Source organism: Colletotrichum navitas (genome assembly GCF_030913465.1).
Source record: "Colletotrichum navitas strain CBS 125086 chromosome Unknown LY79scaffold_94, whole genome shotgun sequence".
NCBI classification, from domain to species: Eukaryota; Fungi; Ascomycota; class Sordariomycetes; order Glomerellales; family Glomerellaceae; genus Colletotrichum; species Colletotrichum navitas.
In genome coordinates this window covers 53,049-72,839 of record NW_026850640.1, presented here as the reverse complement: position 1 = coordinate 72,839, position 19,791 = coordinate 53,049, and the positions used below count along the sequence as shown (strand labels likewise).

General features: G+C 55.9%; 6 protein-coding genes across 6 annotated transcripts; 3 read left to right on the top strand and 3 right to left on the bottom strand.

The window, feature by feature from the left end:
* The first annotated feature begins 123 nt into the window (after window positions 1-123).
* LY79DRAFT_568821 (leucyl-tRNA synthetase) lies at window positions 124-4,739 on the top strand. The gene is made up of 12 exons (XM_060558996.1): window positions 124-610; window positions 662-749; window positions 805-1,056; window positions 1,109-1,235; window positions 1,285-1,419; window positions 1,472-1,510; window positions 1,564-1,792; window positions 1,848-2,013; window positions 2,061-3,228; window positions 3,285-3,404; window positions 3,461-3,503; window positions 3,556-4,739. Exons 1-12 carry the CDS (start codon window positions 393-395, stop codon window positions 4,319-4,321), a joined length of 3,351 nt encoding a protein of 1,116 aa, XP_060408951.1. The 5' UTR covers window positions 124-392; the 3' UTR covers window positions 4,322-4,739.
* Window positions 4,740-7,061: 2,322 nt separating this feature from the next.
* LY79DRAFT_673703 (uncharacterized protein) lies at window positions 7,062-7,713 on the top strand (the record flags this gene model as incomplete). The annotated part of the gene is made up of 3 exons (XM_060564211.1): window positions 7,062-7,313; window positions 7,373-7,490; window positions 7,559-7,713. 3 exons carry the CDS (start codon window positions 7,062-7,064, stop codon window positions 7,711-7,713), a joined length of 525 nt encoding a protein of 174 aa, XP_060408950.1.
* A 922-nt stretch (window positions 7,714-8,635) lies between these two features.
* On the bottom strand, window positions 8,636-8,997 carry LY79DRAFT_673702 (uncharacterized protein; the record flags this gene model as incomplete). The annotated part of the gene is made up of 2 exons (XM_060564210.1): window positions 8,636-8,713; window positions 8,803-8,997. 2 exons carry the CDS (start codon window positions 8,995-8,997, stop codon window positions 8,636-8,638), a joined length of 273 nt encoding a protein of 90 aa, XP_060408949.1.
* A 393-nt stretch (window positions 8,998-9,390) lies between these two features.
* Window positions 9,391-12,448, top strand: LY79DRAFT_568811 (ABC transporter transmembrane region 2). Its single transcript, XM_060558995.1, has 4 exons — window positions 9,391-10,370; window positions 10,431-10,646; window positions 10,709-11,382; window positions 11,435-12,448. The coding sequence occupies exons 1-4, from the start codon at window positions 9,846-9,848 to the stop codon at window positions 12,159-12,161; spliced, it is 2,142 nt and encodes a 713-aa protein (XP_060408948.1). The 5' UTR covers window positions 9,391-9,845; the 3' UTR covers window positions 12,162-12,448.
* Window positions 12,449-12,587: 139 nt separating this feature from the next.
* LY79DRAFT_414143 (uncharacterized protein) lies at window positions 12,588-15,194 on the bottom strand. The gene is made up of 5 exons (XM_060553114.1): window positions 14,307-15,194; window positions 13,856-14,170; window positions 13,287-13,796; window positions 13,210-13,223; window positions 12,588-13,108 (listed from the first exon to the last, which is right to left on the bottom strand). The coding sequence occupies exons 1-5, from the start codon at window positions 14,945-14,947 to the stop codon at window positions 13,014-13,016; spliced, it is 1,575 nt and encodes a 524-aa protein (XP_060408947.1). The 5' UTR covers window positions 14,948-15,194; the 3' UTR covers window positions 12,588-13,013.
* A 1,468-nt stretch (window positions 15,195-16,662) lies between these two features.
* On the bottom strand, window positions 16,663-18,344 carry LY79DRAFT_673699 (uncharacterized protein; the record flags this gene model as incomplete). The annotated part of the gene is made up of 3 exons (XM_060564209.1): window positions 16,663-17,315; window positions 17,365-17,701; window positions 17,754-18,344. The coding sequence occupies 3 exons, from the start codon at window positions 18,342-18,344 to the stop codon at window positions 16,663-16,665; spliced, it is 1,581 nt and encodes a 526-aa protein (XP_060408946.1).
* Between the last annotated feature and the right edge of the window lie 1,447 nt (window positions 18,345-19,791).

Below are 19,791 nucleotides of genomic sequence, written 5' to 3'. Positions count from 1 at the left end.
CTAAGCTAGCAAACGGCGGGTGCTGATACGGGATACGTACCGATCAAGGGCCTCTCAGGCTATCCGCCTGCGACACTGCGAGCGTGGCGCTCTGAACAGCGGCCAGTGACCACTAACAGTACCCCGCCATAACCACCCAAGTCATCGCGGGGCACACTCAGCCTCGAAAAAAACATCGGAGCTGCGACGAAATCTCCCCCACGTTAGACTGTGACTCAGGACTATTTCGACCACGACATCCCGAAGGAGCAGAAACGAGCACGTGATACCCGGCAGTGACTCGTTACGCCCGGCGCAAGAGTGATCGTCGAAGCACATAACTACGCATCGAGTGGCTGGAATTGGCCCCCGCTGATTCCACCTCCACGATATCGAACGAGAAACCCACAATCATGGCTAACGAAGCCGCCAAGGCCCTCGAGGCCCTCCAGGTCTCCAAGACCAAAGAGCTCAAGGGAACCGAGAAGCGTGATTTTCTCATTTCCCTCGAGAAGAAGTACCAGCAGAGATGGGCCGAGGAGAAGATCTTCGAGGTCGACGCCCCGTCCACGAAGGAAGTCCCTCTGCACTCCATCACTGCCGAGGAGCTGCGCCAGCAGCAGCCCAAATGGTATGATACAATCGCGTAGGGCGAATGTAACGAATGTTGACAAGAGGATAGGATGGGCTGCATGGCCTTCCCTTACATGAACGGTCGTCTCCACGCCGGTCACTTGTTCTCTGTGAGCAAGGTCGAGTTCGCTGCCGGTGTAAGAGAAGCCACATAACAAGAATTGCAAGGGAAAAGCTGACGGCGTGATCCAGGTCGCCCGTATGCAGGGAAAGCGCGCCCTTTTCCCCATGGGATGGCACGCGACCGGTATGCCCATCAAGGCTGTGGCCGATAAGCTCAAGAATGAGGTCGCCATGTTCGGCCGTGACTTTGAGGGATACCAGGAGGAGGAGGTCCTCGTCGACGACAAGCCCGTCGAGGCCAAGGCGGCCCGTGACGATATCACCAAGTTCTCCACCAAGAAGAGCAAGGCGAATGCCAAGACGATCAAGGCCAAGTATCAGGTATGCAGCGGCTGCTAAGATCCTGTGAGAATAGTGCCTGATTGCTTCTTAGTTCCAAATCATGGAGGCCATGGGCATCCCTAGAAAGGATATTCACCTCTTCGCTGACGCTTCCTACTGGCTTGAATTCTTCCCCCCTTTGGCCCAGGAGGACCTGACAAGTCTCGGCTTCAGAATTGGTTCGTGGGATTCCACCCCCATCAAAGTATGATTGACTGACCGGCAAAGATTGGCGCAGATCTTTCATCACCACCGAGGCCAACCCCTACTTTGATGCATTTGTTCGCTGGCAGATGATCCGCCTCAAAGAACTGAACAAGATTAAGTTCGGCAAGAGGTACACTATCTACTCCATTAAGGACGGTATGTACTTGCCCGTGTCTCGAATTCATTACTGTTTGCTGACACCTCGTAGGACAGCCTTGTATGGATCACGACCGAGCCGAGGGTGAAGGTAAGTTCCTCACAACTCCTTTCATGCTGCTCAATGATCTGACCCTGTCAAAGGTGTTGGTCCTCAAGAGTACACCGGGCTCAAGATGAAGGTTCTCGAGTGGGCGCCCAAGGCTGGAGAGGCCCTCAAGTCTAAGCTGCCCGCGGATGCCAACGTCTTCCTCATCCCAGCCACCCTGCGCCCCGAAACCATGTACGGCCAGAATGCCGTCTTCGTGTCCCCCAAGATTACCTACGGTGTCTTCAAGGCTTCCGAAAAAGACTACTACATCATGACCCAGCGGTAAGCGCGTGTTGTATTTCTTACCTTTGCAAGATGGGAACTGATATCTCAAAAGTGCTGCTCGTAACATGGCCTACCAAGGCCTTTTCGTCCAGGACGGTGTTGTCGACCAGACTGCTGAGATTGACGGTTCCGCCCTCATTGGTACTCGCGTCCATGCCCCCTTTTCCGTCCACAAGGATGGCGTCCGTGTCCTTCCTATGGAATCCATCCTGCCTACGGTACGTTTAACCATTTGCTGCTATCTAGCATGACTAACACCCCCAAGAAAGGTACTGGCGTCGTCACCTCTGTCCCCTCGGACAGTCCCGCCGATTGGGTCATGACCATGGACCTTCGCAAAAAGGCCGCCTATTACGGTATCGAGCAGGAGTGGGCCGAGCTTGAGATTGTGTCCATCATCAACACCCCTTCTGGAGACATGATTGCCAAGACTCTGTGCGAGCAGCTCAAGATTGCTTCTCCCAAGGACACCGTTCAGCTTGACAAGGCTAAGGAGACTGCGTATTCTGAGGGCTACTACAAGGGCACCATGAACATTGGCGAGTTCAAGGGCGAGGCCGTCGAGACTGCCAAGCCCAAGGTTCGCCAGTCCCTGATCGACCAGGGTTTGGCGTTCGTCTACTCTGAGCCTGAGCGCAAGGTTGTCAGTCGGTCAGCAGACGACTGCATCGTTGCCCTGATGGACCAGTGGTACCTCGACTACGGAGAAGAGTCCTGGAAGAAGACTGCTCTCGACTGGGTTGAGAACGCGGACGGCAAGGGCCTGAACACCTTCAGCCACGAGACCAAGAACGCTTTCCAAGGTGTTCTCAACTGGCTCAACCAATGGGCTTGCGCAAGATCGTACGGTCTCGGTTCCAAGCTGCCTTGGGACCCGCAGTTCCTCGTCGAGTCGCTGAGTGACAGTACCATCTACATGGCGTACTACACCATTGCCCCCTACCTTCACAAGGATATCTTTGGTAAAGAGAAGGGCACTGGTGGCATCGGCCCCGAGCAGATGATTGACGAGGTCTGGGACTACGTCTTCTGCCGCCGCGAGCTTGACGACAAAATCCTCTCGGAGTCGAAGATCTCTAAGGAGACTCTGGAGAGCATGCGCCGCTCGTTCGAGTATTTCTATCCCCTCGACCTTCGCAGCTCCGGCAAGGATCTCATCGGCAACCACTTGACATTCTTCCTCTACATCCATCTTGCCATGTTTACCCCGGAGTACTGGCCCAGAGGTATCCGTACCAACGGCCACCTGATGCTTAACGGAGAGAAGATGAGCAAGTCGACTGGCAACTTTATGACGCTGCAGGATGTTGCCCGCAAGTTCGGCGCCGATGCTGCCCGTATTGGTCTGGCCGATGCTGGTGATACCAACGGCGACAGCAACTTCGAGGAAGATGTTGCCAACCAGGCTATCCTGCGTCTGCACACTCTCAGAGGTATATTTCTGTCTGCCACACGCTGGTCAGGTCAAGTTTGTGCTAACAAAAGTTAGAATGGTGCGAGGATGTCGTCAAGAACAAGAGCGAGCTTCGGACGGGCGAGTTGAACTTTTTTGACAAGGTCTTCAACAACGAGATGAACGTCATTGCCAAGGAAGCCATCCAGCAATACTGTAAGCATGCTATGTATGGATTTTACGCTGCGGCACAGCTGACTGATGTTCTCTAGCCGATACGTCCTACAAGCTGGCTTTGAAGGCGGCTTTCTACGAGTAAGTCTATACGGCAAATATTGGTCAACACCCCACTAACGTGAGACGACAGCTTCAACAACGCCCTCTCTTTCTACCGCGAGAGCTGCGCCTCGGTCAAGATGCACCACGACCTGGTCCTGCGCTACATCGAACTCCAGTGTCTGCTCATTGCTGTCATTGCCCCTCACTGGGCCGAGTCGGTGTGGACCGAGATCCTGGGCAAGCCGACGTCGATCCAGCAGGCGACATTCCCGGAGATCCCCGAAACTGACGCGGCGCTTACAGCAGCGAGAAAGTACATATCGGTCACGGCGTCCAACGTCAACTCTGCCGAGTCTCTTCAACTCAAGAAGAAGGCCAAGGGCAAGGAGACGTCGTTCGACCCCAAGAAGCCCAAGAAGCTCACCATCTTGATGAGCGAGAAGTTCCCGCAGTGGCAGCAGGCCTACATCGACCTCCTCAAGGAGATGTGGGACCCCGAGACCAAGTCAGTGGATGATAAGGCGCTCAACGGAAAGATCGCCAAGATGGGCGAGATGAAGAAGGCCATGCCGTTTGTCCAGGGCCTCAAGAGACGTCTGCAGCTGGGCGAGCCGGCTAGCGCAGTCCTGGAGCGCAAGCTGGCGTTTGATGAGAAGGCCGTGCTCGTGGACATGATTGACGGTCTCAAGCGCAGTGCCAACCTCGTGGAGGTGAAGATCATTGCAGTGGAGGAGGGCAGCAAAAAGGGTACGGACCTCGTTACGGGTGCTGTGGAGGACAACTTGCCGCCTAACGCCGAAGGCGCTGTGCCCGGTGCCCCCAACTTTTTGTTTGCCAACGTGGAGTCGTCATGAGGTGCAACGGAGACGATGGGTCAAAATCAAGACTTGTACTCCCCTGGACGACGGCGGCATCTTTGTCTCATTTTGTTTAACCGGGTCAGAGAAGAAGAAATAAGATCAAGATGAGAGTTAGATATCAATGATTAAAAGTTCTGTTCAAGAGCACACAATCGTTGCAGTGGCGTTCTGGATATGCCTCTCTTGGTAAGAAAGCAGTAAGACCGGGAGATGCATTCTTAGTGCCGGGCTTGGCGCGGAGACGCGTGGCCGAGTGGTTCGGTTCCTTGCGAGCTGGAACGGCAGAGGTTCGTTCTCCAGCGAAGGGGAAACGAGAGAGGAATGGTACGGAACAAATACCGGTAGGTGTGCTTCTGTGTAGACTTGGGGACTTCCTTGGAGACAGCTGTCGCACTGAGGCCTGAAAGAGACATGTTGCTTGGAAAGTGGCAGTGTGGCTTAAGGGAGGAATGTCTGGGGAACAGTGGCTGGTGTGACACTTCCGAGGTCTGATTGGGTAAGGTGGCTATGGGGATGAGGTGGCTGGGGCAGGCGGAGTCGACAGGGAAACAAAAAAACCTGGCTGGGACAGACGTCTTTCCACACACACTTTATGGAACCCTGGTCCCTGCCCCCCTCTTTTCCGTTCTATCGCCATGTTCCGCGCACCACCACCACCACCACCAACCAGTCACTCACACCTCTCTTCAGCTTTTCAGAGCACTCGGCTGGAAAATACAGCCATTGTGTGTGTGTGTGTGTGGACTCCCAGGGGCTGCGTGGCTTGGCTTGGTCTGGAGCAACATGATATGTTATGATGCACAAAGACGCAAGATCTCTTCCCCCCCTCCCTCGAGAGCTCGAGGAAAGGCCGGCCAATATCCAGGCACAAGGGGGACGAACGGACAACCGATGCAGCCGCCTTTCTGCTTCTTTTCCCCGCACCTTTGGATGAGTCGATTCCTCTCCTCGCCCACCGACAACCGGTTACACCGACAACCTAGGATCAGTTCTTTAAGCTCCCCGCTTACGGGCCAATGCTCCGGTTGTCACACCCCTGCACTTTGTCCCTTGATGCGAAGTGTTGGCTAAGCCCCCTCTCGTCAGGTATGACGCAATTGAGCACGGCGTCGGGTATCGCCAACTTGCTTCACCCCACCCCTGTTCTTGCGCGACGACTGGTCCCTTTGTTGGTCGTGACCATGGCTGGAATTGGTACAACCGTCCATGCTACTGGGCAAAGATTCTGGTCGGACGGCAGACGAGGCAGCTCAGCTCAGCTCCCCTCCCGCCCTTCCTCGGTGGTGGTGGTGGTGGTGGTTGGGGTGACGAAAACAAAAGCAAACAAGCCAAACCATTTCCACCCTGGACCGAAATGACGATATCCACTCCCGTGTGTTGCAGGTTTGCGGGAACACGGCAGCTTAGCACCGTTGACAAGCGTCACTCATTCTTCCCATTGTCGGCTTCGGTTGCCGTGGGTAGAAATGCCCCCTCCCCTAAGCCAGGTACGGTACAGATCGGATAAATGCCCCCAGGGCAGACTTCTGCCTGCGTGCCTGCGTTGGGTGAACTCTGATCGTCGCGCCCAAGAGCTTGGATCCCGGCTCCGCCTGGGACTGCCTGATGTTTTCCCGGCGCGAACCCGTGGGATAATAATCGCCTTCGTCAGAACTCGTCATGGGGGCGGGGGGTTGTGCTGATGTGTTTTCTCTTCGCCCCGGACCTGCTAAACGAGATGGGATGGTTGCAACATGAAATAAAAAATCGAGGTGGTAGGCCTGCTGCGACTCACCAGAGGTGTTGCCTTTTTTTTTTTTTTTTTTTTTTTTTTTTTTCTTCCACCCTTGTTGCTGCCATTGACGGGTTTCGGTGCAGAGACAATGAGAGGGTTGCCTGCAAGTGAGGCCATCCCCAGCCATCTCTCTATGCACAAATTCGACGTTGAACCCATCAGAGCTCACCACGAAGGCCCATCCCAGCCCTCTCTTTCTCTGAAGCCATCGCTCCACCGAGCCGTGTCTCTCGGAAGAAACAAACCCACCCGGCTCCCCATGCCCATCCCTGCTCAGCGAACGACAACCCTGTCCCGCCTCGTTCGGCAGCTTCCACCAGCTTACACCCCGTCCCCCCCCTGTCTGCGCGACCAGTCCAGATCCAGTAGCCACAGGGATAAGCAAGCAAGGAAATAAAGGGCCAGAGACATGATGTTGTCGTTCCGGCAACGGATTCCGTAATGGACCTCTTGGCCTCTCTCCTAAGGCCGCGCTTCCCTGCTTCAGCCAGGCCCTGTAAACATATGCAGAAACCCACAGCATGAAGGTAGCACACAGCATACCTCGACCAACCCTTCGTTTTCCAACCCAAGTGCCGTCACAGCCCACCCCCTGGTCGTGATGATGTCGTGTAAAATCGCCATACTTGGCATTGCTGCTGTCACCGACTCGCACAGCGTGCGGCGTACGTAGTGGTACCGGCTTGGTGTTGCTTGTCACGCAAACCCTCACTTCCGGTCTCTCATTATATATCCCCCGTCCGTTTCCTCGCTCACACCGAGTCCTTTCGATTCCCGTGTCTCACTACCCGCAGCCAGTTCGCCAACTCTCGCTCTCAAGCAATCAACCAGGGAGCCTCAGTTTTCAAGCCCAATCGGTCGCTTCCTTCTCGGTAACAACCGGACTGACTCCTCCTTACTACAACCACCTCAAATCAAAAAGCTCCCAGGCTCTTAAACGCCCCAAGCTACACATCAAAAATGCGTTCTTTCGCCATCCTCTCCGCCGCCGGCCTCGCCGCCGCACAGGTCACCACCATCATCATCACCGACGGTATCACCACGACTCTTACCCTGCCCGCCTTCACCGAGTCCACCTCGCTGGTCACCGTCACCTCCATCGTGCCCGAGACCACCGTGACCGTCACCCCGGAGCCCACGCCGTCCACCACCGTGGTCATCACCGAGGGCACCACGACCGTCCCGGCCGGCTTCACCACCACCACTGCCGTCGTAGTCGATGACCCCCCGTTACCACCACCATCCCCATCGTCATCCCCACCTACCCCGAGTCCGACTCCGCCGTTCCCCTCCCCTCCTTCACCGAGTCCGCCAGCACCATCACCCCCGTCCTCCCCTCCGTCACCGGGCCGGCTAGTACCATCACCGCCGCCCTCCCCTCCGCCAACAGTGAGTATTTTCTCTCAACACGGCATTTCTTATATAGCAGGAATAGCAGACAACTAACACGGTCCCAGCCACGCTCGCCACTCTTACCCAGACCTACTTCACCTCGACCCCCAACGCCACCAGCTCCGGCCCCGTCGTCGTGCCCACCGCTGCGGCCGACAAGCTCCAAGGCTCCGTCGTCGGCCTCGTCGCCGCCGGCATCGCCAGCTTTTTCCTCATCTAAAGAGCCAAAGGTCTCGATGGAATTTTCTTTACGCTTAACGAGGGCGAGGCGGGAACGGCCTGCTTCTTATTAATGAACGTTAACAATTTCGATGGGAAAATAAAATGTAAGAGGGGAGGGGCTCTAAGTTTACGGTCCTCTTCTTTTTTCTCTCTTACATGTATGACGAGTCACGGCTTGGAGCAACGGCGTTGGACAAACTTGCATACGATGATTAATGACTTTAATCACGACGTAGCATTCAAACTGCTACCTAATTTCGAATACAAATATTTCTAAACTGCTACTTTTCGAAGACCCCAGTCTCGTAGGGTCGACGGCTGGAACGTGTGACGTGATATCTGGTTGAAGCCTGCCTAGGAACAAATGGAAAATAGACTTGGGAATTCTACATGTCTGACGAAGACCGGATATCCAACTTCTCCATTCCTTACTGGCCAGTTCAACAATCCCTTGCGCCTGATATGTGTTCCGGTAACGTTTGATGCTATATACGCTGGAGCTAGGAGCGCGCAGCATTTATGCTTGGTGCGAGGTCCCTTTGATTTTAACAACCATATCCCGAACCGCGCCCTCGTTCAGACTGGTTTGCAGAGCTCATCGTCCCTTGCGGTACAACTCAATCTCCCCTCTCTCGCCATCCAAAACAGGGAGGGCTCAGAGGACGGGGCGTGACTCAGGTGCGCCGTAAGACTGAAGCCTCGTATCGCGGTGCGCACAAGTCGCCTGTTAACCCTAGGCTCGAGAGGATGCCTGGCCTTACTTCGAGCTCACACAGCCTCGTTAACTGCCGCTCCGCGGCAGGCGACCGAGGTGAGAGTGGGTGTCCCTGCTGATGGGGACGGCGTCTGCAACCGCCCGTTTCGGCGCGGCATTCCCGTTGAAACCTGGATTGGCATACTATTGTCCACAGCCTGGCTTCTCAAGCGGTGATGGGAACCTGGGACGTCGCCTCGTCGACAAGCTCAGGGTCGTCTTCGGGGTCCTTGGGGAGATCGTCCTGCGCGCGTTCTTCTGTCAACCGTACCATCCTGGTCCGAAGTGCTTTCTTTGTGGAAAAGCGCGAGATGAAGAAGAAGAAAAACATACCTTGTCAAAGATGACGCGGATCATGAGGCTGCAGCTGGGACATACGGCAATGTCCTCGTCGTCGCGCAGGTCGGCCAGTGCAATCTGGAACTTGTCGCCGCAGGGGCAGGGGTAGTGGTAGATCTGCATGTCCTCGTCGTAGGTCATGTCCTCGATCTCGATCTCGTCGTAGATGGAAACATTGTCGTCGGACATTGCGGCGGTGTCTTCGTCGCGACTGTGGTGACTTGTACTGACCGGGCGAGTATGTGTTCGACTGGCTCACTGGGATGTGGCGATGGAGTCACCGTAGGCGCAAAGTTCACTGCAGATGGGGATGCAGAAAATTGGTAAAAGAAATAAAAATAAAAAAGGTCTCTTCAGGTTTGCCCCGCGGTGTGGCTGGTAGTGGCGGACTTCCCCCAGAGTCAAGCCACACTATGGAACGCGCCTCAGGCAGCCACACATGGGAGCAAATCACATGCCATCGGCATCCGATTCACATGGGAACGGCGGACCCAGACGCCCGTTTCCGGGGTTCGCCAATCACGCCTCTTCCTTCTGTGGGGCCATGTTTTCTCCAGTGTATACTCTGGGGAGCCGAGGGACAGCGAGGGCAGCACCGGGGAAAGGGTTCCAGTCCGCAGGGAGTCCTAAACAAAGACCCGAGCCCCGACTCGCATACGTACCCGTCTAGCCTGTTGAAGGAACCAACAAAGACCGAAAGCATCGTCCGAAGGAACGTGTGACCCCCAGCCATGGCCGTTGGCGACATCCTCTTCCTTCTCACCGACGCCGAGTAATCCCAATAACCCCACCTCCCCGTCTCCGCGATACCCAACCGACGAACGACTCAATCCGGGACGAATGCGCTGACGGCTCGATCCCCGACGCGGACGATCATACCCTCAGTCCTAAGCTACTGGTAACGAGGCGCGCCGTGTCTTGGCGACGACGAACCATCCCGCGACAACATCGCCAATCCTCGCCAATCCTCACCCACCGAACCCCGGTATCCCTATTCCCAAGAAGTATCCTTGGCGGGGCGCAACGCATCGCCCGCGATGGCCGTTCAATCCAAAGTGTCCCTCATCGGGATCCCCTCGAACCGCACCATCACCAACCTCGTCCTCCAGCTGACCCAGCTCTACCTCGCCAACCGCTCGCGCATCTCCCGCGCCGTCTGGATCACCCTCTTCGTCGCTCTCGCCAACCGCATCCGCCATGCCATCTCGGAACAGAAGGCCGCGTCGGCGCGCGAGGCCGCCGCCCGCGAGACCCGCGCCACCGTCGCCGTGTCGGACGAGGACGTCACCAAGAAGCGCAAGAAGGTCGAGCTGAACCGCGAGTTCTTCCGCTCGCTCATGCGCCTGCTCAAGATCGTCATACCCGGATGGAGGACCAAGGAGGCGCGCCTGCTCATCAGCCACTCCTTCTTCCTGGTGGTGAGGACGTTGATCAGTCTCAAGGTTGCCGCGATGGACGGCGCCATCGTCAAGAGTCTGGTCAAGGGTAACGGGAGAGAGTTTCTGACGCAGATCGTGTGGTGGATGCTCATCGCCATCCCCGCGACGTTTACGAATTCAATGGTCTGTTCACGATGCTTCGCGGGCCCCCAAGATACCGACGATGCTAACACGGCGACGCAGCTTTCCTACCACCAAGCAGAGCTGTCGCTCAAGTACCGGACACGGTTGACGCAGCACATCCATGACAAGTACCTCTCTAAATTAACTTTCTACGGCATCTCCGCCCTCGACGACCGGATAAACAACCCCGACCAATTGATCGCCGTCGACGTTGCCAAGTTCTCCAACAGCTTAGCCGAGCTCTACAGCAACCTGGCGAAGCCGATCCTGGACATGGTAACCAACTCCCCCTTTCCACCCCTTCCCTTTCTCATGTCCAATCCCTAACCATCACTCAGACCATCTACACCCATTCGCTGTCCCGCAGCGTCGGTGGCGAGGGAGTCGTCACCATGGCCCTCCTCGTCCAGCTCTCCGCCAACGTCATGCGCGCACTCACGCCGCCTTTCGGCAAATACGTCGCCGACGAGGCCCGTCTCGAGGGCGAGTTCCGCTTCCAACACTCGCGCCTGATTGACCATTCGGAAGAGGTCGCGCTCTACCACGGCCATGAGGCCGAGAAGGACACCCTCGACAAGGGCTACTTCACCCTCATCAAGCACGTCAACTACATCCTCCGGCGCCGCTTCTACCACGGCTTCATGGAGGACTTTGTCATCAAGTACTTCTGGGGCGCCCTCGGCCTGCTCCTCTGCTCCGTGCCCGTCTTCGTCAAGATGCCCGGGCACATCTCCATGAACATGGGCGACCGCACAGAGAGCTTCGTCACGAACCGCCGCATGCTGCTTTCCGCGTCCGACGCCTTCGGCCGCATCATGTTCTCGTACCGCGAGATCATGGAGCTGGCGGGCTACACGTCGCGCGTCGACTCCCTCCTCGAGGTCATGAACGACATCCGCGCCGGCCGCTTCGAGAAGAAGCTCGTCTCCAGCTCGGGAACCGAGAACAATGAAGCCGTCCTCAAGGGTCGCGGTACCGTCGTCGAGAGCAAGGACATTGAGTTTATCAACGTGTAAGTGCCCGCAACCCGATAACCCCTCGTGGAAGAAGCTGACCCGAGCAAGCCCCATCATCTCCCCCAACGGCGACGTCCTGATCAAGGCCCTCTCCTTCTCCCTAAAGCAGGGTGATCACCTCCTCGTCGTCGGCCCCAACGGCTGCGGCAAGTCGTCCCTCTTCCGCATCCTGGGCGGCCTCTGGCCCGTCTACGGCGGCATCGTCTACAAGCCCCCCTTCTCCGACATCTTCTACATCCCGCAGCGGCCCTACCTCTCCCGCGGCTCCCTCCGCACGCAAATCACCTACCCAGACTCCCTCCGCCAGATGCGCGCCAAGGGCGTCACCGACGCTGACCTCCTCTCCATCCTGACCCTCCTCGGCCTCGAGCACCTTCCGGGTCTCTACGACGCCGGCTGGGACGCCGAGGCCGAGTGGCGCGACGTCCTTTCGGGCGGCCTGCAGCAGCGCGTCGCCATGGCCCGCCTCTTCTACCACCGCCCGCGGTACGCCATCCTCGACGAGTGCACCTCGAGCGTCACCCTCGAGACGGAGAAGGTCATGTACGACAACGCAAAGGCCCTCGGCATCACCCTCATGACCGTCAGCCATCGCCGCAGCCTGTGGAAGTACCACAGCCGCATCCTCCAGTTCGACGGCCAGGGCAACTACGTCTTCACCAAGCTCGATGCCGACCGCCGCCTCAAGCTCGAGGACGAGAAGGAGGACCTCGAGGTCCTCCTGCGCCAGGTGCCCGAGATCGAGAGGCGCATCGCCGAGCTGACGGCCGCGTAAGCGAGCGCAAAGGAAACAGTCGCGGCGGCTGCTGGGCAAGGGGTAGAAGAGGGTGTGTTGCTGACGAAGGCACGGGGCCAAAGGGGGGGACACGAACCTGCGTAGTATTCACAGGGTCCCCATAAGAGGCTCGAGTGGGCGAGGGGAAATGGGGGAAAGGGGTATCATCAGCATGATTTCATGGATTTATGGAAAGCTGCAATCTGTACATAGTGTAGAACGCACGACGACACGCACACTGGACCTGGCGTAGAACTGGCCCGGTAATCGAAAGACTTTAATATTACACTTTCCTTTTTCATTCCTGGTTAGGCCTCTGAGCAAGCAACCCGCGCCTGTACACGCACAATATGGCTGCGTCCAAGCTCTCAACGCCCCTCGCATAAAGAAAACCAAATATCACAATTCTACCCGGCCTCGCACAGGGTCACCACAACTTAGTCTGCTCGGTATCATTTCCTGTCCGCCAACACAACGTTCAAACTGCTTCTGGTTGCTCACCCCACGCTGTGCAGATCCGAGGTATCAATCAAACCTGTCCTTTCGCTCGCCTTATTTCAACAATCATACCCCATCAGACGACCTTAATCTCTTCTCGCCACGTCCTGCTACAAGATCGAAAGCCCCTCGCAGCCCTGGTGTTCAGCCATAGAGGTTGTTTGGGATGGGAGCAGCAGTCTCCGCTGTGTATGCCGTCCTCAAGCAGCAAGATACCCTCGAGATCTGCCTAGAATTCGCAGCAGACCTCTTGTTGACGTCTCGAACCTTGGGCTTGTCCCTCCAAGTAAGACACTTTCTGGTCCCTTGCCTCCGCTAGCAACGGGAAAAGGTCTCGCTCTGGCTGGCTGCGGACTACACTAGAGGCGCAATGCCTCGACACCGGACGCTGTGCGTCTGTTCCCAGGTAGTGTAACACCCCCAGCAGAACTCGTAGCGGCACTTGATGCCTATGATAATGTGAGCTTCGGTTTGCGGTAGGTTACAGTGTAGCACGATTCCAGGGACAGGAGCGAGGCAACTACACAAAAGGAGTGAAGTGTTTACATACATGTCATGTGCGAGCTGTTTAATGGGCGTTAGCATACACGAGTTTGCTCAAGAAAAAGCTCTCGAAAAGAGACTCACCAACCAGAGTTCTTCTCAATGGCCCAACCACATCCAGGACACGGTTTTGTCGTTTGGTCCACAGTTATCCGACTCTGTTCTTCTTCCGCTTTGCGCCGGGCAGCAACTTTCCTGGCCAGGGCTGTCGCTCTGCGTGCCCTTTCCCTTTCGTCGCGTTCCCTGCTCTCACGTTCGTGTACCTCTGCCTGCTGCTCCGCCATGAGACCCTGGGCCATGGCGCGGTCGGCATCCTCAAGCGCCTGTCTTGCCGAGTCAAGCTCATCGTACTCCATCTCTATGCGGGAGCGGAAGTTCTCGGGATCTCGTAGCAGCGCATCGTATTCCTCGCATGACAGGTTTTCGTGCCACACGACGTTGTGATTGAAGCAAGAGCGCTGGCCGCAGTGTAAGCAAGTCACCTTGGGCTGACCTTCGTCCACGTCGTGGAGCTGACCGGAGCCGCAGTTTGCTGTGCACCAGATAAATCTATCGGCCTCGGCCATGGCCGCTCGGAGGGCCAGAGCCTCGTACCTGATGACCCGTCAGAAGACGATGCTCGCTTTTGAGAAGTGTAACTCTGGCAGACGTACCGGGCAAAGGTCTCCTCATCTGCGTACTTTTGAATGTCGACGTATTCCAGAAGCTCGCGACACTCTGGACACCGAATGTCTGTCCACAGCTTGCTGTTGAAGTCTGATTTGATAGACATCTGCAGACACTCTAAGCACGCCTCGGGTGGGTGCGTACACGTGGGCGTAATACTTAGGACTGGGAAGGATGATGGGCCCCTTGTCTCGGCACAAATGGGACATTCTCTCGAACCTCCAAGGTCATTGAAGGGAAGTCTCTGTCGAGTAACTACGACATCTGTGGTGTCTGTTGCCTTGTGATATCTCTGGCCGAAGCTACTACTTATTAGCCACCACAGAAACGCAACAACTCTGACAATGGAAGCATGTGATAGTCACAGGACCTATAGTAAGCATTCTGTAAGAGGGAAGCGGATCTGATTTCGTCCTAGACCAGAGGGGACTCGCCCACCTGAAGTCATCAGCTCCGAGATCAGCAGAACGCGACCCGGAACCTGAGTCCTGGCTGCGCAAAAAGGCGACTGTCATGGCCTGTTCCTTCTGCTCAAGGAGAGCCATATACGGGTTGTTTGAGGTCAACGAGGCCAGTCTCGAGTCGGACCTAGGCCTTGAAGCAGGCGATTGAATGGGTGGTGTGCTCGCGGCGGTGCTGGCACTGCCACCCGTGTTCTGCGGCGAGAAGGGCGCGATGTCAATGTCAGCAAGAATCGACGCCGGCGTGGGGAGGAGATAGCCTCTTTGCCGCGTCTGAGACAAGGCAAACGAAGCCGCCGTCTCTGGCTCTGACGGAGTCGCCCTAGGTGCCGGCATGGGAAAGTCAAAGTCGGCCATGATCTCGGCGCTAATACCACGGTAATAATGATCGCGTCGCGGGGGCTCCCGGGAGGGTCCGGAGAGTTGATCCTGGGGAGTGCGTGTCACCTGCGTCGGAGGCTGTTCCTCCTCTATCATATTCTCTACATCGATGGCCATTTCCCAGTCATACTCCGGGGGTGCAGTATCGAACCCTTCGTCGCTGAAACTCCCCATCAGAGAGGAGTTGGCAATGGAATGATAGCTAGGCGGCAGCCCGGCGTTGGGAGGAGCGAACATTCTGGTCAAAGAGACAGAATCGACGGAAGGAGCATATCTCGGGCCCGGGATAAGACTGCGTCGTTTTTTAGCCGTTGTAGTTGGTCTTCGGTTACTGATCCTGTTCAAGACGTTGATGTTATTGTCGGGCCAGCTGATTATGGGCTAAAAATACCGTTGACAGGCAAGTCGTCAGTATGCAGGGAGGACGTCGAAGGGTTTGTCATGTGGCGTGGTATAAGTCCGGCCAGAGACATCCAATTCGAGAGTGTCAAGGTTGCGGGACGAGGTAGATTGATCCTCATCAGCGCCTGTAGATGACCGCTCCCGCATGCGGACAGGGACCAGCGAAGAGGAGACACAGATAGTCGGGGTCCAGACTCTGTCAAGCAGTTTCTTCCTTGATCGTGCTGGAAGTCGCCAGGGAGTTCGTGATTACGTGCGTCAAACATGGCGAGATTCGACACGCTCGCCAGGGTATCCCAGGCCTTATGCTTGGAGTGGTTACTCGGAACCTTAACCTTGTATCGACCGTTCGAGCATACGACTGATGCATCCAAGCCACAGGCCAAAGAAGTGTCGCGTACACTGAGTGGATGAAGCAGCATAGTAGGTGTTGTGCCAACGAAGAGGGATGACCTGATGGCTGAAGGATGGGTTGGTCTCATCTTGGGACGTTCCGCAGTGTGTGCCGGACAAGAATGGCAGTGTTGTTGGTCTGAGAGAAAGCGAGGTGCTGGCGCCCGACGCATGCTTCGAAGTGATTCTAGACTGAGATGCCGGCTCCGTCATGCAAGGAGTAACACGGACTCTGTGAGGCGGGAATGTTGTAGTGCAGCTTGACGTGCTTTGCTACGTGATGCCGTGCTCTCTTTTGGGACGATGGCGGCCAAGGCATTAGAGTCAACGAACTGGAGGATCATGGGGCGAGGCTGGGCAGATCAGCTTTGAGCCATGGAAGCAAAAAATGGCTCCAGGTCTACGTCCGAGTCGTTCATGCAACGGAAGGAACAGACCTGCAAATGCAAGGGAAAAGGAGAAGGAAGGAGCTTTTAGCGGAGGCACGTGTCTCGGCAGGTACCTTCTCATGTACCTGCTCAGGTTCAGGTGCCTCCCCTCACTAAAGCTTATCGCTGTCGCCCGCCGTTCGGTTAGCGGCATCTCCACTGGAAAGAATGCTGCCTTCATTAGCACCGTCAGGGGCTTCGACTTACACGGGCAGCAACCCAGGCCATATTTTGCAGGCACCGAACCACCGCAGCCATTCATCGTTAACGCTATTCACCCACACCCATGCGACTTCTCGTTTCGACTTCGGACCTCGTGAACTCACACTTCTTCAGAGAGACCCGCGCTTGGCACTTTGAGGGCCTTGTCCATGAAACGAGACCGCCTTGGGTCTGGGGCTTGGGGCGATGAAGTACCGGTCTGCTCAAGTTACTCGGTTCCTCAAGACTCTCTCGTCTGAATGTTCATCTTATAGCTTACCAACACATGGAAACAACATAGAAAAAACATGGAAAAGAGTTTTGAGATGCAGTGAGAAAGCTTGTATAAGTGATATTTGGTCCATATTCGTGTCACTGCCATTGGAGCCTCGTCATCCCGCGACGAGTATGCTACTAGCTATTTTGCATGACATACGTGCCATCTCCTAACCGCATGCGCAAAGACTCATACCGAAATTCTAACCTCCTGGATAGTTACTGGGAAAATGAACCAGCCTGCGTAGGAGCCTAGCCCCCCCAGCGGAAAGTTGCCCACCCGCCTGCCTCTTGCCTTTCGCGATCGCTTCTAGCACAATAGAGATGGTACAGCAGCGTGCGGTCACCGCTCTCATGGAACTTGATCCGCTTCTCCTGCGGACCCCACGCCACCAGCATCTGCTGTCGTCTTACTGTCTGCGGCTCCTTGATTGAGTCGTTTCGGCCAATCTGTCGCATATAAAGCGCCGGAGCAAGTGTGCAGACGTTGAACAGGTGGTGGTAAAGTTCCATCTTCGAAGGTGGCGGGTCCATCTTAGCGAAGTTGACTGCCTTGCGATTCTGAAGCACGTTCTTGCAATCGAGGTCTGCTAGATTTTCAAAGAAGTCGGGGGACGTCTCAATTTCCCCATCGGGGCCGCATATGATGTACGGGTTGATGTCGAAGTAGAAGTGGTTTGTTGACACTTGCATCTTCTCGTACAGCTGCATCGCCGGCTTGATGCAGTGGTTTCCAAAGCTATTCGAAAACCACTCCGTCTTCTCCCTCCTGCAAAGTATTCTGAAAATGGTCGCGAGCTCCTCGGTCAGTTCCCGTGCTTTCTTGTCCCTGCAGCTCTTAAAGTCTCGTGAGCTCAGGATGGCATTGTATGCCTCGGCAGTCCAGGTTCGAATCGCGAAAAGATCTGCGTTGTGCGTTAATCCCAATCCCCAGGTGCAAGAGGTGCTTCCTACCTCGCTTGGGCTCCACCTGGTACTGTAGGGCCGTCTCCACGAAGCTGAGTACTTCCACGTAGTCCGCAATCGAGCCGTAGAGAGCTTTTTGAAAGATGTTGTCGTTGAGGAATCTCATGATGATGGCAACAACGATATCCTCGTCAGTCTCTGGAAAGGTGGAACCTCTGACCAAGTCCGGGTACATGTGTATGGTTCGCTTCAGACGAAGGGCATCTGTAGGCTTCCGCCGGGCATTCGTGAGGACGTCCTCGACACCTTGGTTGTAGTCATCGAGGATAGTGTCCATGAATTTGGACACCCAGTCGGTGATGCCTTCGACGAGATCGTCATATTCCTGCACTCCTTTTAGAGATGATCGACAGCAGAGCGCAAGAAACTGCACTTACGCGTCCAACTTCTTCGGGTGTGATCTCCTTACGGTAGGGCTGTAGACTGAAGATGTGAGATTGCGCATCTCTCAGCTGCTCCTTCAACGTCGAATTCTCTGTTCGGAGCTGTTTGAGCTTGGGGGCCGACGAATCTTCGTCCGTTTCCAATTCGTCAACAGTGGAGCGCATGTCGGCCTTGATCTCACCAATCCGTTGTTCCGCACGCTCTGCTTTATCCTCGGCGATCTCGGCCCGTGCCGTCGCCGATTCGAGTTGACGTCGCAGTTTCTCAATCTCCTTTTGCAGAGCCAGCTCATGCCTACTGTCGATTCCGTGTCCTCCGCCGCTGGCTCGGAAGGCAGGGAAACTGTTGAAGGTTTCTTTTGGGGGCGGGGAAACGTCAGCCTCGAGATCGATGAGGTCGCCTTCGGCCAATTTGGACGAGTTGGTGGCTGAAGCAGTGTGTTGGGATTGATGAGGATGGTAGGGAGCAGGATAGTTGTGAAAGCGGGTGGCAACAAGGCCTTTGGGCAGAGGTTGCCTTGGTCCCCCCTTGCTCTGTATGCCATGCTGCTCCGGAACTGACACCTCAATCTTTGCGAACCCCATATCGTGAAATTGAAAACTGACAGATGTACTGACCGGCTTGGTGGTGTTGGTTACTTAGTTGTTGTGGACTGGCCTGTAGCGAAGTGTCATTTTGTCGAGGATGGTAGATGCGGCGTCACTGCTGAGGGGATTCTTCTCCGGCACGAGCGTTATGCGGCCCTCGCGGTACTGTGTTCAGGTATGCCACAATCCTTTGGTGTCTTCCATGATGTTGACGGGAGATTCTAGGCAGCGGGATCGACGGAGCAGAGATTGGACGACGAGAGCGAGGTCCAAGAGGAATGAGAGCGCAGGCATGTGCGGACAAAATGTACATAGTAGGGAAAACAAACGTTATGCACAAAGGCAGAATGTTTGAAGAGCGTCGTGCACTACATCATGCCTTGGTTTGCTGTGTTAAAGTCTCCGGGACGGGACCTTCAGCCGCACTGGGCATGCGATAGAAGCACTGGTGCGGGTCAATGGGCCCCGGGACAGCGGAAGTCAGGCAAAGGCTATGGGGAAACCCCAGCTGGTCATGTCAACATCCGCCTGTTGCTCCCGCTAATGTTAGTTGCCATCATAATTGCGGACACATCGGCTTTTGGTGTTAAGGCAGTTCCCTCCCTTATCTGATATATCTGTCTTGTAGTCTTTGGGTTTGCTCAGAGGGGGAACATCGCAAGTCTTGTCGTTTGCCTGGAGGACATTGGCCCGCCTGGCGCGGTCAGACGAGGCATAGTGTTGCCCTATCTCAGCTCGATCTATCCGCCCGAGCCAGTCTGAGCTGTGAATCTTCCAGTTCGATAGGTGCCCACTCAGACCATCGAGGAGTTCAACCTGGAAGAAAAGCGCTGTTCGTTCGGCGGGACATGCGAGTACTCTTGTTCCTGGCCCGTTCCTCCCTTGCCATCCATGCTTGCTTTTGATTGACTTGGGTATACTTATGCGTAAATCAAAGGTCTCGGACGCCTACGATTTCCATGTCTCGCTCGGGCGCACGTCAGGTCCCCATGATGCCTGGCGGCCACCGGCGTCTAGGCGGTGTCCACTTCAAATTCCCACGGACTGCATGATGCTCAAGCGGGCTAGTCATCTTCGGTGGCTTCAGTGCTTGAAGTCGATCGTCGATCGCCGTTGCCATCTCTTGAAGATGGCATTTCGCTCCTTCCACGTTACTCCCTTGTCGTTCGCCACAAGAGGCGAAGGCCGCCTTCCCTATTGGCCAACCTGGGTGCCGCAGAACAGGGGTCGGAACTCCCAAGTACCTGTACCTGCCTCGTTGCACAGCGTAGCACAAGCACCTGGGTACCAGCTACCATGTCCGGCCAGCCACTTCCTTCCTCTGTCAGAAGCTCATGTGCCCACCCGTTCATGTAGACTGGCAGGTATTACTTACCTCTCTACCTGTGCACGCCTTCCTTGCTTCCTCGAGGTTCGTTCGAGGTGGACAAGGTTCAGCCGATGC